This window comes from Gavia stellata, chromosome 16 (genome assembly GCF_030936135.1).
Source record: "Gavia stellata isolate bGavSte3 chromosome 16, bGavSte3.hap2, whole genome shotgun sequence".
NCBI lineage: Eukaryota > Metazoa > Chordata > Aves > Gaviiformes > Gaviidae > Gavia > Gavia stellata.
This window is the reverse complement of record NC_082609.1, coordinates 1,880,251-1,895,407: the sequence shown is the minus strand read 5'-3', so window position 1 is coordinate 1,895,407 and position 15,157 is coordinate 1,880,251. Positions and strand designations below refer to the sequence as shown.

The following is a 15,157-nucleotide window of genomic DNA, read 5'->3' as shown; positions in this document are numbered from 1 at the left end:
TTTGCTTGCAAATACACCATGGAGTTCTGGTAACGCGTTAGGTAGGTTTTAAAAAAAGGAACAGTTGGCACAACTGGTAAGCTGACCAGACAAAGTACAAGTGGAAGGAGAGTAAATCATTAGCCAGGCAGACAGGCCTTGAACCAGATCACTTCAGCAGATGCTAACTTAGTAATTCCCTCTTGCTCCGCAACGAACTTTGTTCCTGTAATGACTGACAGCTGATGCAACGATAAGAGAATGAAGTCTATAAAAATCCAGCTGAAGCTTGGGAAGTTCTATTTGGGGCTCTTCCTACCTCCTCCGCCCAAGGCTGGTCCCACAGTCGAAGTGACAGCTCATACCGTGAAGATGCACTCTTGGAAAATGATGGCAGTCTTTCTGCTCTGCTCACTGCTGCTCAGCCAGGTAAATAACTACTTAAAGCACTAATTAAATGGTCAGGCTGTTAACAAAAACTGTTACAATTTGCATGAATAAGAATAACTGGCAGGAGTTAGAGGTGGCAGTAGAGCTCTTTTAGACGATTCAACATCATAAAAAAGTAGAGTAGCTGCCTAGTAAATGCTGGGTTACTCTGAGACACAACTTAGACAAGTAATTCTGCCTTCCCTCCCAAGATGATTAAAAACCCTAAGTTATTTTTTCTACTTCTTGCTTCTTTGGGGTGAGGATACAAGCAATTATACTTTAACAGAGCATGCTATGATCTGAAAACGAGTAAGATTTCAAGTTCCCCACTTAAGACTGTTGACCTCCGCATCAGAATGACCAAGCACCTACAGCTGCTGCGTGTTCCTGACAGTCGTGCTACGCCTCTGTTTCAGACACGCTGTGCTTCCTTGCACCACCGGCAGCCTCAGCTATCGAGACAGAGGCGGATGACGCCGTTCTGGAGAGGAGTCTCGCTGAGACCCATCGGAGCCTCGTGCAGGGATAACAGTGAATGCATTACAATGCTGTGCAGGTAACTAATCCTGATCAACGTTCAGGCTCAGTGACACTTGATACGATATTATGTAGAGGAAGTTCCCAGCTATTCTCACCCAAAGGAGGTATGGAGTTAATTCTGTGCATTAAAAAAAAGATACCAGGAATAGGGATGGGGCAATAGATTTAGACGTCTTTTGTAAGCAATGCAAACAGAGCAGAGTCCAAGTGCCCTTGATGACAAGCCTTAGTCCTTTCATTGCAACCCTAAATAACCTGTCTTTTCAAAAAAGAACATAGGGTTCTAGACAGCTTTTAGGTAATCACTTAGACACCTTAAAATTAATCCTCCTTAAAGCCCATACTGTTCACTTTAAAGCATATATTAATTAAGAAGCAGCATCATACCTTAAATTAATTACTTTAAGGTGATTACTTAAGCTCATAGTTTAAAAGACAACTAAAATAGCAAAAGCCATTTAGTTCTCATGAACACTAGACATGAGCAAATTGTCCAACTGCATATAGTTAAATCGGTTAGTGAAAATTACTAGTTAGTGCCTGAAAGCTGATTTTGTGTGGCACCTACTGTACACATACCAGAAAGCGAAGAGAGACAGGGTAGAATATATCCATTTTCTGCTATATGAAAATATGACACAGCAGTCGGGCTGCTATTTTGCATGCATTTGAAATGCATCATTTGGTTCTACTGATTAACATAGGTGAAGCGTAACAGCAGCTGCAGGAAGATATAGACAGAAAGGGATTTCTGTTGTGTGCGATTTCGACACCGCAGCCTGACCATATAGCCCTGGGTAACACGCGTTTTGGAGTTGTCCCGCAAAGCAAAGAACATAAAATGAATCAAGATGAACTGAATAGAGTTAAAGAGGTGAACACAATTGCACGGCTGCCCGAGCTGAATGCGAGCAGTGTTGTAACAGGCGGGTAAGAGGAGCACTGCCAAGAGGTATCTGCGGATGTCCGAGCCCTCCGCAGCCGGCAGTCCGAGCTGTCAGCGCCTGACCTTCTTTTGCTTTCCAGGAAGAACCGCTGTTTCCTCAGAACAGCCTCGGAGTGAGCTGGCACGAAGAACACCCATCACTGTTACTGCTAACAATGCTCCACTCTCCTTGTGAAATATTTATTGACCGTTCAAAAGCTAGGACAGTGAATCGAGCAATAAGCGTATTTAACGTTTCTGTCCTAAGAGCTGATAAAAGGACTTCAAAGAGCTTGAGAGCATTTCCTAACCAGGGCTGTGGCTCTGCAACACACGCTTCAGGATGACTCTCTGGCCAAGCTCAATAAAAGGACTCTGCATCTCGTGTTCGTTTTGGGTTTTTTGTAATGGTTCATTTGTTGTTGGTTTGTGTTTTTTTTTTTAAGGTGTGAATTAAAAATTTATATTCAGCAAACCACCTTGGTTTTCCTTGTATCCAGTGAGCAAAGTGTACAGGAGTGCACATCAGGCGTTTCAAGTAGGAGTGCTTATTTCAAACTGGACTTTAGACATTTATCTTTCAACCTGGCAAGTGGATGAAGTAGATCATGCTTCCATCTCATTTCAGTCTCCGCAGCTGAACTCTTATCAGTACTTCAGATAAAGGCCTGTTAGAAAGAGGGAGCAAACAAACTGATAACACTGATAGCATTTTCAATATCCCAAATCTATCCAGTGATAACTGGAAGGCAAAGTATTTACTTTTAATTACATCTAATCAAATTTACTTAAGTAACTGCCCTAGACTCACTTTTGCCACTGAAGTTATCTCCTATTTTAAAATAAACTGATCAAAATCCAATTTTGACCAGATGCACGTTAACTCAGGAGGGCTGAGAGAAACAAAGCCACTTTCGATTAGACAAATCCCAGCAAGTCTAGGACACAAACACCGAATGCTATTTTCCTTTTGTTCTACATAGAGCACTAGGACCAAAAAAAAGAGAACCCTGCTTAAAAATGCAACACCAGGGAGGAGAAAGCCCATGCAAGAGATACGAGCACAGTTTTTTTGAAGTTTAATACAGAAAATCTATTTGATATTTATTAAACTTAGTTTCTCCAGTTACAGTTTTGCATTGTACAAAGCATTTTAATGACACAGTAGTTAAAAAGATCTTTACAAATTGAAATGTGATACCCTTTTCTCCAAATATTTTAATTGCCATAAATTTGTTTAAAAATACACATTAAACGCATGTTTCAGACACTAAACTTTCTATAATCTCAATACCACAAAATACATAGAATATACTATACAGATGTGGAAAAAATCTAGTTAGTATATAATACTTTGCTCACCATTAACAGCTTTATTACGTGAAATGCACATACTGACTTAGAAATCCTAATTTTGAGCCCCAAAGTACCCTTTGAAATTTCAAATGTATTGCAACAAATAAAATCACAGTTTGTTTTTTTTTTAGGTTTTGGTTGAAGACAGATGCCTAAATATTTTGATAGAAACAAAATGTAACACATGGACTTGTCATGTACAAAGCATAAAACAGAGACATCCCATTAGTTACGAACAGTACCTTTCTGCGTGAGTAATAAGGGCTTAGTTTATAAGTGACAGGTTAAAAGTTACCTTCCCCCACCCACACGCCCTCCCCCAAAAGAAAAACCCTTCTTCACCAAATAATAATTTCAAATAAGATAAAGGATTTTTAATAAATATATAAGCACTTTATCCTCCATATACAAAATTTCTTAAAACAATTTAAAAGGGGGACCAGATACAAATGTCAGGAACTGTGCTTGCAAAAGTCATGCCTGGTCCTTAGAGTTGAGTTTTCAGATGTGTAATGCCAACGCAGCCACACACAAACGCTGCGGAAGTACTGTGCACCCAACTACACCAACTGTTAGGGTGGCAAATAAAAACCGAAGCCAGGGAACGCTGCATTCCAATTTGCCCGTATCAGCCCCGTGAGCACATGTGGAGAGTTACACCAGGAGCGGATACACTTCCGTTAAGTTTCCAGACGAAATTAAACCCGGTGAAGCGTTCACATAAAGATCACCTACCTAAACTCTACGTTGTACCACAGCATTTCAGATTGCTCCGTATAGCGTATTTGAGTGAAACTCGGCTGAGTATCGGCAGAGCAGAGAGCCAACGCTGCCTGAAAGGCAGCCTCGCACAGAGCAGAGCTGCCGCTCTGCCACGCTCATACCGAGAGAAGAATTTATTGCCTGCGCAGCTGACCCTCCCCTCCCGGCCTCTCCCCGCCCCAACACTGCTCTTTTCAACCGGCATCACGGCAGCAGAGACCAATTCCTCAAAAAGTAATGGAGCTGGACACACATCACGATTCCCTGATTGTTCGAGTTTACGTAACTTTCCTACTTCGGGAATTTGTCTCCTGGATTTGTCTGAGTTGGCTAGCAAAAGCTTTGGCTACTCTTTAGACTTAAAGATGTCTAGCATTAACTTTGTTGCTTGGAAACACAGGGTTTTCCGTAACACTGATTCGTCCGATGGAGTAATTTAAACCCTGACCAAAGTATTTGTCAGAAATTTAAGAATTTGGAAGTCGCTTACTCCCCAATGGGTAATTCAAACTTGACTTGCTCAGGCCCTTTTGTATCTGCCTTAATATAAACACTGCAGTGACAGCAAATATCTGTTAGGTAAATGAAATATTAAATACAGCAAAGGTAGTCTCTCTTTCCAGTAGTTTGCCATTTTGGCAAACTACATAATTATCTGCCTACGGCTTTATTTTACTTGCCCCAGGCAAGCGCTACATTATTTCCATAAAGTACTGACTCTCTGTATGTTGGGGCCGTTCATAAATACATTTCAGGGCATTTTTTTGTTATCACAGCAATCAAGCCTCAGCAATCTAAAGGAATATACATTGCACTCCTGTATAATATGCAAGATTTATCACCAATAAGATGGTGATTCAGCACTCAATAAATAATATATCAATATAGTCAGTTGCACCATAATCTAAAAACAAGTATAACATATACTTTGGACAGACTGAGTTCATATATATATACATATATATTAAAAGACACATACAATACAAATTGCATACTGCCATCAAAAGCCAAGAAGAGCCATCCATATGCTCTGCTTTATGGCTAATAGTTTCAAATCAAAATAAAAGTCTCGGGCTGTTTTACTCTGGTGTCCTGAAGATTTGTTTGTAATTATAAATGGTTGCATCTTACCACCTAGGAACCTGCAAGTCTGACAGCAAATTCAAATAGTCTTGATATCTGAGCAAGCCTAGTCTGATTAAGCCATTTTTAAGATTCACCAACTGGGACCGCGTTCAGTGAGGGACTTAAAATTACGGCGTTGATATGTATTTCCGATACAATAGTCTAGGGAGCCATTTAGGAAGCCAGGAGTTAGGGATTCCCTCACCGTGAGTCACTGGTGCGACGTGCATTAGCAGCGAAGTGACACGCACTTCCACTGCTGTTGGGTAGAGGTACGGAAGGACAGGTTCAGACCGTTCGCCTGCACTTTGACAGAGGGATGGAAGCCTATTACGTACTTGCATTTTTTTTAGCTACGAAATCTGACAAAGTACATAACTTTTCTCTTGGAAACAATGGTAAGTCCCAAATAAAGATATGCTTTTGGAATTGCGAAGTTTAAATTTATCTGTTTGAAATAGCCACAGATGCGTAAGGCATTTCTTTTCAATTAACAAGACCACTGCGTATCTCCCGTACAGACAGAAGACCTGGGACAGCACTCAAGAGGGTATTTTCCTACGAAGTATACTGTTTAGGTGGGACACTTTCAACCAGTTCAGGTCCACATTTTGACACGACGTAAAACGTCTTCTGGTTGTTTGAAGACAGTTTTTCAAGGTCCACTGATCTGGGGATAAGCGATACATTTTTAAGAGACCAATTTAGCGTGACACCAAAAGGTATTTGTGGGACTCTAGTTATGGGAAAAAAATTCCCAGAGATGAGACCATTCCTGCTAACAGTAATGGTAACTGTGCACAAAGGAGCAAGCCAAAAAACAGCCATGCTGGCTAGTGCAGCACTACACAAAAAATAAACTACGAATGCAACTTCTACGAAGGTATTTTTTATATAGCGTCAAAAGTGTGCTAGGCACTTTAGAGTATTAAAGGAACAATAGACAACAGTGTCCCATTAACCAAGATGCGGAGTTTGAGGGTAGAGAGTTCTGTCTCGAACAGCAAACACTAACAGAAACGTGACCTTGCACAGTGATTCAATAAAAAGGATGCTCCAACAGACCTGAAGAGTAATTTCAGCTATCATGGAAAAAGTCACAGGTCTGTTAACCGTGTATCAATTCGTACGTAGCAAAGCTTTTCTGGAAGTACAAAACACGCTGGAACGCAAAGGAAGCTCTACGAATATGCAGCTACCTTTTAGTAGGTTACTAATTTGCAAAACTTCTAAACTCTTAAAGCCCATAGGACATACTGCAGTACTAAGTAGCGTAGAATTCTATTCCTTCTCTCGAGGTTGCCGTGATTTTGGCACTTAACTATAACTACACAAAAAATTTAGTGCAATAATTTTCCTGAACATGCACGTTCATATCTGGTAGAGAATAAAGGGTTAAATGGGAGAGAAAACAAAGCAGCATTCCACAATCTCACTCCAAAGTATTCAGAGTTTGACTCTTGATTCAAAAGGAGACCACTGCAATGAGAAGTCGGCGTGTGTGACAGACACTAGTACTTTTAAAAAGGAAATGGAATTTTACCAAAGTACTGCAGAAGACCACTGCATACAGTATACCTGGTCCTGCTGTAAAACATCTTGTAAACAGTTCATAAAATCTTCATCTAAAAGTAAGGCATAAGGCACACCAGACATGTTAGGGGCACTAAGCAATACTGAAAGCAGTAGCATTTTAAACCTTTTACTCAGACAAGCACCTTATGCGGAAAGGTACTTTGGTTTACACTTTTTGAGGGCAGTCGATTGCAACTCCACGACCCACTTCTGTTGCACCAAGCCGCTCCCTCGCAAGAGAATATTATGCTCCATCAAACATTAACAGGACCTTCATTGACACAGGGTAAATACAAGTTTTAAATCCATTCTGCATCCAAACAGTCAGACAATTTCCCTGTAATAGCAGGCGTGCTCCCACCCCACGATGGCTGTTGCACTGTCATCCTGTAGTGTCCATCACCTATCAGACCCTAAAAGGAAAAAATGGACCTCGATTTCTACTTAAGATTCCTGGTTTCTCAGTCAATGGAAAAGATGCAAATGACAGTTCTGGTAGGTATTTAACTATCGTTGGGTTTTTTCACCACAAAGTTCACCGATTTTGTAAGTGTCAAAAAATGACAAGCAAGGAAACAAAACGTATTTTAAATGAAGAGATGCAAAAAAGCACAAGATTGTCCATTTCAGAAACCTTTCCTGTATGCATCGCACCTATCGGACTGAAGTTCATTCCTACACCATTACTTCGACATTACATTAAATGCGTATTACTGCAATGTTTTGTGATTGTTATAGTGTTAATCGACGTTTTGAAACTGCCTTGAAAACAATCCAAGTCAGATCCAGCTAAATACTTTTCCATAAAAATTTCTTTATAATTCATTTAAATGAAGTATCTTAATACGTAGAAGAATATCTGGAACTTTTCTATTTAGTACAAATTCTGCAATAATAAATCTGTAGTTGTCATTTATTAGTTGACTCATAGGCATTAGGCATGAAAAGTACGGTGTCCCTACACGTTAGAACCTATCAACCCTAGTTCCTTTTACAGGCTCTACCACCACAAGACATTACAGAGTAACAAAGCTCACAAAGTACTTAAATAAAGTGTCTATGTTTAATTTCTTCTAAGTACTCGAAAGGGTAAATTTAGGGAAGAAATAGCTAAAAACTGCCCCAAACTGGGCTTTTTCAAAATTAAAATTAAAAAATTAAAATAAATAGGATTTAAACTGACTATTTATGTATCATGACTGGAATTCCAATGATCTATCCATGATAGACCAGCAAAACTACACCTTTATATGTATCAAATTTTAAAATATTTAAATAACTTAAAACTGGAATACTGAAGAAGTCCATTAACCAGATGATTTGGGGTTAAAACACAGAACACAAATGAGGATGGGAGACATGTGAAAGCATTCCTTGCTCTTAGTGTCAACTAAGCAATGTGTTATGGCAGTCTTCCTTATTGACATGACACAGTGTTGTGGAGATAAATCAGAGGCAGCGAGAAAAACGTGTTCGATTTTCCATTCCTTCAGTTCACTTGGCATCCAGGCGCAACCAATGTAATCCCTGACGGGTGTAACGCACTAGGTCTGTCATGATGCTTGAATTAAAAATCAGAGGGCCCATAACTTTATCCAGTTCAGCAAAGAACTCTAAAACAACAGAAACACAAGTTAAACTATGCACATATTTTTAGATGGGAAGTATTACACCCAAGCTCCCCCCATCTTTTCAGCATGAATCTTTCAGATTAAGATAGATAAAAGAAAGATGGCTGAATGATGGAACAATAAAAATTAAGGAAAAAGGTCCTCTCCAGTCAATTTCTTTACTCTTTTGCAGAAGACTGGCTGATAAGAGTAATTAGAGTATGGTTACACTGTTGTAAAACTTTCTTGGCCTTCCCCCTCAAATGTGCATTTCACTTAAGAATTTCAGGAAATGTACGAAGTTCCTCTTCCTACACCTAACATTTTACAGGAAATGCGACAAGGATTTTTACTTTTTTTAAACACGTAGCTGGTAGGAAACATTAGGTCTCCAGCAGCACCCTGACGACCAAGACAACCGGCCCGGGGCATCACCGTAATGGAAGGTCTAACTTGCCATCTCACTTTTGCAGAGGACCTGGCTAAGCATCCTCTGCACCACAAAGTGCAACTCCAGAATTCAAAGCCTATGAATTTCATAATCTGGTTTCAGCATAATCCAGTACATCGGATGTTATAATCCACCTGTGCCAGCTCGTACCTTTCTGTTCTTTAGACAGCTGTTCGGCTTGGTCCCAAATTTCAGTGGCATAGAGGAAGTTGGACGTAACTTGGACGTAGCTGGCTGCCATCTGATGGATCCTCTGGGGGATCGTCACCGAAGACCCGCTCCCTGAAGGGTTGGCTGCCCCGGAAGAGTAATTTCCTGAATTCCCTGGAGACAGCTTTGGAGAGACTGGAGATGGCATACCGACAGGCTTGCTGCTTATCCAAAGGAAAATATTAAATTGTAAAATGCAAACATATGTACTTCAGTCATATCATGCTGTAAGATTAATACTAAGACCTCTCTTCCCACGTCTCAGGGTGCGAGATGCTAAAGCACTCCTGCTTTACACATCAGGATTTGCCTTACAACAAATGAAATGCGTGAGCTGGTAACCGCTGCTGAGGATCCGCCAACTCTTATGTTTTAGCTTCACAGCCAAAACCTAATTACCAAACCTCATCATCTCTTAACGCAATAAAATCTTGAATTCATTGTTTAAATAAATTGAACCTTGAAGAATAATAACGAAAACATTACAACTACATGGTAACTATACTGCCATAATATTACACTTTCAGGTAACACGATACAAATCTGAAATGCCCTCCTAAAACTCATAGAGTAATCTAGCAAAGGTCTGATGTTAGGTTTTAAAGACGGTAACATAAATTGCTATACCATGGAACAGACAACCCTGAAAGTACTTGTAACCATCTGGGCTTGCAGCATTAATAAAACTACTGTTTTGAGGGAAAAAGCATTAAATAAAACCACAAAACTCACCGAGATAAATAACTCGGGTGTTCGTGACACACTGACCCTTTGTTTGTGCAATGAGAAATTGCCCGACAAACTCTCTGCAGGGCACTATGACAAGCAGCAGTCTCCCACACCTTGTATCACAATGACGCAAACAACCGAATCAAAATCTACACCCTTAGAACAATCACCCCAACACCTTAAAGTGTGAAAAGCTACTCTTTGAGCACCGCAGGCACACAGTTTATGTAGAAAACTAGCTAGAAGTTGAGAAATACAGGCAACAGCTTTTACTACTTACCTTCCCATACCAGGCGATGGTGCTTGAGAATTATTATAGGAATTCTGTTTGGGGAAAAATAAATTTGTCACCTGATTTATGTTTATACTTTAACTAGTTATACTTTTGCTGGTTATTCAATTGGTTATTTTTGAAAAAATGCATTTTTGTCGTTTTTCTTTTAAGCAGTAACTGGAATTCTGAATAATAGCAAAGCAAATTCAAATTTAGGAAAATATCCTTTGTTACTGATGACTAAGACGCAAATTAAGGGATTATTTTAGCAACACAAAGAAGGCCACTAAATACATATAAGATTGGAGCAATCCTCTGTTCTAACCATTAGATCCCATTGCCTCTTAGGGGAACATGTTGGGTTTTTCAGCTCGTAAATAGGAAGTAATCCGTTATTACTGGCATTGACCAACTAAAGATGTCTCAAAAACTCTGAGAAGTCAGGCACGTGGCAAGCCTGTTTGCTTTCAGTATTGATAGCTGGAAGTTTCAGAGAACCCCAATGACATTAGCTACACACCCCCAAGTGTTCCTTTGAAAGCCTCAGTCTAGATTAGGGACTGAGTAACGCAACAGAAGTATCGTAACTGTTTTTCTCATCTGCAACATCTTGATTCAAATAAATTAATTCAAAGGACATCTCTCGATCTCCTTTCCCTGACAGGACTTTTAAATCATTTGCACAGGAATTTAGATAAATTCACTGAGGGGGAATAAATAAAAACAAATATCAAACAGCCCACTGCAAACAACAAAAATACAGAACGACCAATTTGGTTTTGAATTAAATTGGCTCTGGTGTCAGCTTTTGCAAAGGCTGAATAGCTGCAGCCCATGTAATATACCCCCAGATCCTGGATTCCCTTAAGCTTACACATGAAAGAGAAGTTTCAGCTTGTTACACCTGCAGCAAGAAAAACGTTTTTAAATTCTCCTTGAAGCCCACTAAGTTTATTAAAGAAGACGAAAGCTAGATTAAACTATTAATAGGGAGCTATCACGCTAGGACCAGGAGGGTTATGACAGCCACGCTGCCTCTTCCCAGCTTTAAACTACTCAACCCTAATATATTTTCAAGGTCCAGTTCTAAATAGGGTATATTCCAAGTTCACATGTAGCAGTCTGAAAATTTAATTCAGGAATTTTAAGTGATGTAGAGCTTTAATTTGAATAGGTTTTAATATTCTAAGAAAATACATAACACAATTACCTTCAGATGTTCAGTCAGAGTTTTAGAATATTTCAATGCACTTTCCTTTTTCAGTTTGAAAAGCCTTAGGTATAGTAGAGATTGACACCGAAGACTGACCAAAGACAGAACAACAAAACATTTACAGTTAAAGTCAAGTTTATCACAACTCAGTGAATTTCAAAAATCTAGTGCTGTGTTTTTAAAGTTTTCTCTGCCAACTCTGACGAGCCAGCTCTCAAGTTGTAACTCAGCCAAAAAATCCATAACCACCTTTAAATTCTCAAGGAAATAAAACCAGCTCTATGTGCCTTAAGCTGAAACTGTAATTTTCAGTGATCTTGCTGATACAACCAGTTTCTAGTTCTGAGCTTAGGAGACCACACTAAGTTACTTCCTAGACAAGGGTTTCATTTCTTTTTCCTCGTGTCAGGTCATAGTGAGTCTAATGCGTTCTGCCATGGCCTCCCCTTTCTTTTCCAGCTGACACCAGTCGGTTCTGGTCCTCTACCCCTGCTGCAGCCATTCCATCGATCTAGGAGGCTAGTGACAATTCTTTACAGCCAGGCCAAATCTGGACTTCTCACTGGCTCAGCACATAGGAAGGACCCCCATCCTTTCTGCTGTTACTCCTTAATATTTCAAAGACTTGGCCCTCGTTGTCAGCATCCTCCCTGCCCCAATTTACAGTAATCAGATATACAGCATTAATCTTCACGTAAAGCCAAGTGGAAAACTCATATATTTGGTTCAGGAACACCTGCGAACTCAGTGTAACACAGCATTTCATGTAGATAAAACGTTTGAAATTAGTCAGTGCACTGTAGCAAGTTCAGAATACACATACCAAAGCACTGCTAGCCTTTTATCTGCAGCTGTAGCATCCGGTGCCAAGTAATTCTTCAGTTTCATAGTGTATCTACAAACAAAGACATCAAGTAAACAACAAAATAAAGATTACAGTATCATTTATTAATCACAAAACACTGACTTTCTTATGAATTTCTAGTTTCAACTGTTCACCATTTCAGGAACTTCTCTCAGACCCTAAACAAAATGCTGACTAGCTAGTAATGGGAGTAATTTTGCTTCTCGTGTGTTACGCATTGTAGAGAGACTTCAAGAGCCTTAGCAGAAAGCATCTCAACCTTCATGAAACCACTTTAAGCCTCAGCAACTGGAACGAATAAGTGATCCAGTTTTATTGGAGAATGATAAGAGGTCTCAAAAGTTGGTAGCAAAACTTCAGTGAACCTAGAAGCTCTGATTGCCAGACCTCCTTCCCACCCACTTGACTTGTGCATATGCTTTGCAACACTTACTTGATTAATTCCACAGTTTCTGAATACATAGGGAACGGGGACTTGGATTCCTGAGCATTTTTCTCCAATGCATTCCCACACTCAATGAACGACACGACAGCGTCTAGGTAGTACACAGCCTTCTCAAACCTGTCAGACTGAGGAGATGGGAAAAAACTTTTAAGGACAAAAATCAGAGAGGAAGTACAAGAAAGCTCCAGCACAGAAGGGCAGCAAAATGTCAAAAGCAGTAAACAAACCCCAGTATAACGTGCAAACACTGGGTAAGTGTTGGAGATTTACTTACCAATGCATCTGCATTATGTTTTAACTTCTTTGCTTCTTGTAAATAATGATCAGCTGAGTAAGTCCTGCAACAGAGGACACAAATTTATGGACTCAGCCCCACTCATATTGCATTTCCTTTTATGACTGGAGTTTCTTAGTGTTGCCAAATTTCTTATTTTTTCTCTCTAACTCAAGTTACAGGAGCCACATTATGATAAAACTGTTAAAAAAGTTGTTAAAACAGTTAACTAGTATGATTAGTTACAGTACGATGAAGTTGTCAAAAATAGTTTAAAGTTCTCTAGTTTTGGGTAATTCAAAACAATATTTCAAGCAAGTTGATTAGAACACACAATTTGGTTAAATTTATTGCATTTGATAGTCAAGCAAACCAAACACTTGACCAGGGGCAGGGGAAGGAAAAAAATGCAAAATCTGAGGACAAATTAATCCAGCGCCTCCAGGACTGGCATTACTCGTTACGTTATTTTATTTGTAAAGTGACTTTAAAGAACAACAAAGAGAAATGCTTTAAGAGCAAGCATTGTGCTGAGATTTGAATTGGTACAGGTGAAACCTAAAGTCTGCACAAGATGGTAATATATTTGTTTTCTTTTCTTTTCAAGGCATTTTCTTCAACCCCACAGGATTAAGGCCCAATCCCGCTCTTGTGGATCTGGAATTTCAAAAAATGAAGGCTCCTCTCTACTATCAATGACCACAACTCCTGACTCTAGAGGACACAGGCTCTGTCGAGAAGAGAACAGGCAGACAGGTAGCAGCAGTGTCCTGGTAAGGTGAAAAGGACTCATCAGCATTTAAAAACAGAACAACCCTGAGCTATTTCAGTCTACTGCGTGGTCCTTTTATGCTCGGCAGGAATGTACAGGGCAGGCTACAGTTCCTTCTCAAGGACTGCGTGTCTGCCAAGTAAATGGCCCCGGGAGCAGTCAGACAAGCACATCCCTGCAGGAACAACGTGCAGCTCTCCAGAGGGTGAGCTTGTACTTAACATCTTGTGTGAAGCAAAAACGACAACTCTTCTCTGCGGGGTGCTGGCTATGCTCCGAGACTCACAGCCCCACAAAGGGAAAGGCATCTTTTGCTGTTCTTACCTATCATCAAAAACAAGTTTTGCTCTTCTGGACTTTGAACTTTCCGTAGACTGAGCAGAGGCAGGAGGGCAGTTTGATGAATTGTTCAGAATCTTTTCCTGAAAGGAAAGTTGTTCCCAAATAATAAACTTAAAGAACAGTTAAATCTTTTCTGTATTCAAGAAAAGCATTTGTTGCATAAATTTCTCCCTTGACTTCAGGCGTTATATGCAATAAGGTCAGTTTTGCACCTGCTTTAGCTGCCATTCACCATAGACAGTAACGCAGCTTCCATGAGGCTTTCACCTAATGCTGGCACAGAGGTAGACACAGCGGCTATAATCAAGCTCCTCACTCTAATACACCCGGAGATCTCCATTAGAGGAAAGAATGCAGCCGAGGCTTTCTAGACACACCTGGGTCCAGGAAATCCCTCCCTGAATCTCCCATGTCCCTGTTTTTAAGTCCTGTTCTTCCACTCTAACAAAGAGGTGATGAATATTTTTATGATTTCTCATTTCTATCAACGACACACTCTGCTGAATGTCTTTGCCTTGAAAAAAAAATATTTCGGAAGGATAAGCGTCACCTTCAGGGAGAAAAGTTAGCTGTCTTCACAACACACTGTCCTTGCTTCCCTAAATTATACACAGCTCAACATGACACTTCAGGCTAAAGAGCAGACACTAGAAACATTCGGTGAATCCTAAGTGAATCCATTTTTAGCAGCTAAACAGTGTAAAACAATTCCCCAGCTTTGTATGTGTTTTCTGCTCTCTTGATTTATCATGACCAAAGGCCATCTATACCGATGTATTTCACAACCTACATTTATCACATTATTGCTAATCAGAAGGGTCCTGGAGTTGCAAGGCACCAGATTTGCACAGCAATGTACTACCTACCATTGTAACGTAGAAACAGTAACAAAACATGCAGTGCAATGCAGGAGGAGTATATAGCACTTTAAGAAAGGCATGACTAAGCATATCTGAAGTACAAAACGATAAACATCTCACAAATTAATAACTGGCTTAGGTACATTTCTATGCTGACAAACAAAGAAAGGGCAGAGCCTCAGTCAGTAAGGTAAATTCACTATCCACAGTTCCTGGAAGTGTCTTACACAGCCACCGATAGACGCAACCCTGCCAGACTTCTAAAATCTCATGCTATTGGCATCTGAAGTAATACAGCGTGTCTCCCAGTTCAGATATTCATGAACTCCACGCCCTGATGACTAAGCTACTTTCTGCCATTGCTAATGTCTGTTTGCTGCTTTACTCCTCCCCAAATCCATTATCCTTCCTGAACATC

General features: G+C 40.0%; 2 protein-coding genes across 3 annotated transcripts in view; one reads left to right on the top strand and one right to left on the bottom strand.

Annotated features, from left to right (window-relative positions):
• The first annotated feature begins 342 nt into the window (after positions 1–342).
• LEAP2 (liver enriched antimicrobial peptide 2) lies at positions 343–2,037 on the top strand. Its single transcript, XM_009816164.2, has 3 exons — positions 343–408; positions 828–967; positions 1,978–2,037. Exons 1-3 carry the CDS (start codon positions 352–354, stop codon positions 2,012–2,014), a joined length of 234 nt encoding a protein of 77 aa, XP_009814466.1. The 5' UTR covers positions 343–351; the 3' UTR covers positions 2,015–2,037.
• Positions 2,038–8,000: 5,963 nt separating this feature from the next.
• Positions 8,001–15,157, bottom strand: part of AFF4 (ALF transcription elongation factor 4) — a 28,424-nt gene continuing 21,267 nt past the window's right edge. For both annotated transcript variants that reach the window (XM_059825666.1, XM_009816163.2), the window contains 8 exons: positions 13,862–13,959; positions 12,766–12,829; positions 12,480–12,616; positions 12,005–12,076; positions 11,179–11,272; positions 9,975–10,018; positions 8,906–9,126; positions 8,001–8,307 (listed from right to left, as the gene is read on the bottom strand). In XM_059825666.1, coding sequence (XP_059681649.1) covers positions 8,189–8,307; positions 8,906–9,126; positions 9,975–10,018; positions 11,179–11,272; positions 12,005–12,076; positions 12,480–12,616; positions 12,766–12,829; positions 13,862–13,959 — 849 coding nt within the window. In that variant the 3' untranslated portion in view covers positions 8,001–8,188. The remainder of the gene's footprint in view (positions 8,308–8,905; positions 9,127–9,974; positions 10,019–11,178; positions 11,273–12,004; positions 12,077–12,479; positions 12,617–12,765; positions 12,830–13,861; positions 13,960–15,157) is intronic.

Coding starts and splice junctions, on each gene's coding strand:
- LEAP2 (XM_009816164.2), top strand. CDS start 352: ATGCACTCTTGGAAAATGATGGCAGTCTTTCTGCTCTGCTCACTGCTG. Junction 409..827: donor GCTCACTGCTGCTCAGCCAG/GTAAATAACTAC, acceptor CCTCTGTTTCAG/ACACGCTGTGCTTCCTTGCA. Junction 968..1,977: donor TGCATTACAATGCTGTGCAG/GTAACTAATCCT, acceptor TTTGCTTTCCAG/GAAGAACCGCTGTTTCCTCA.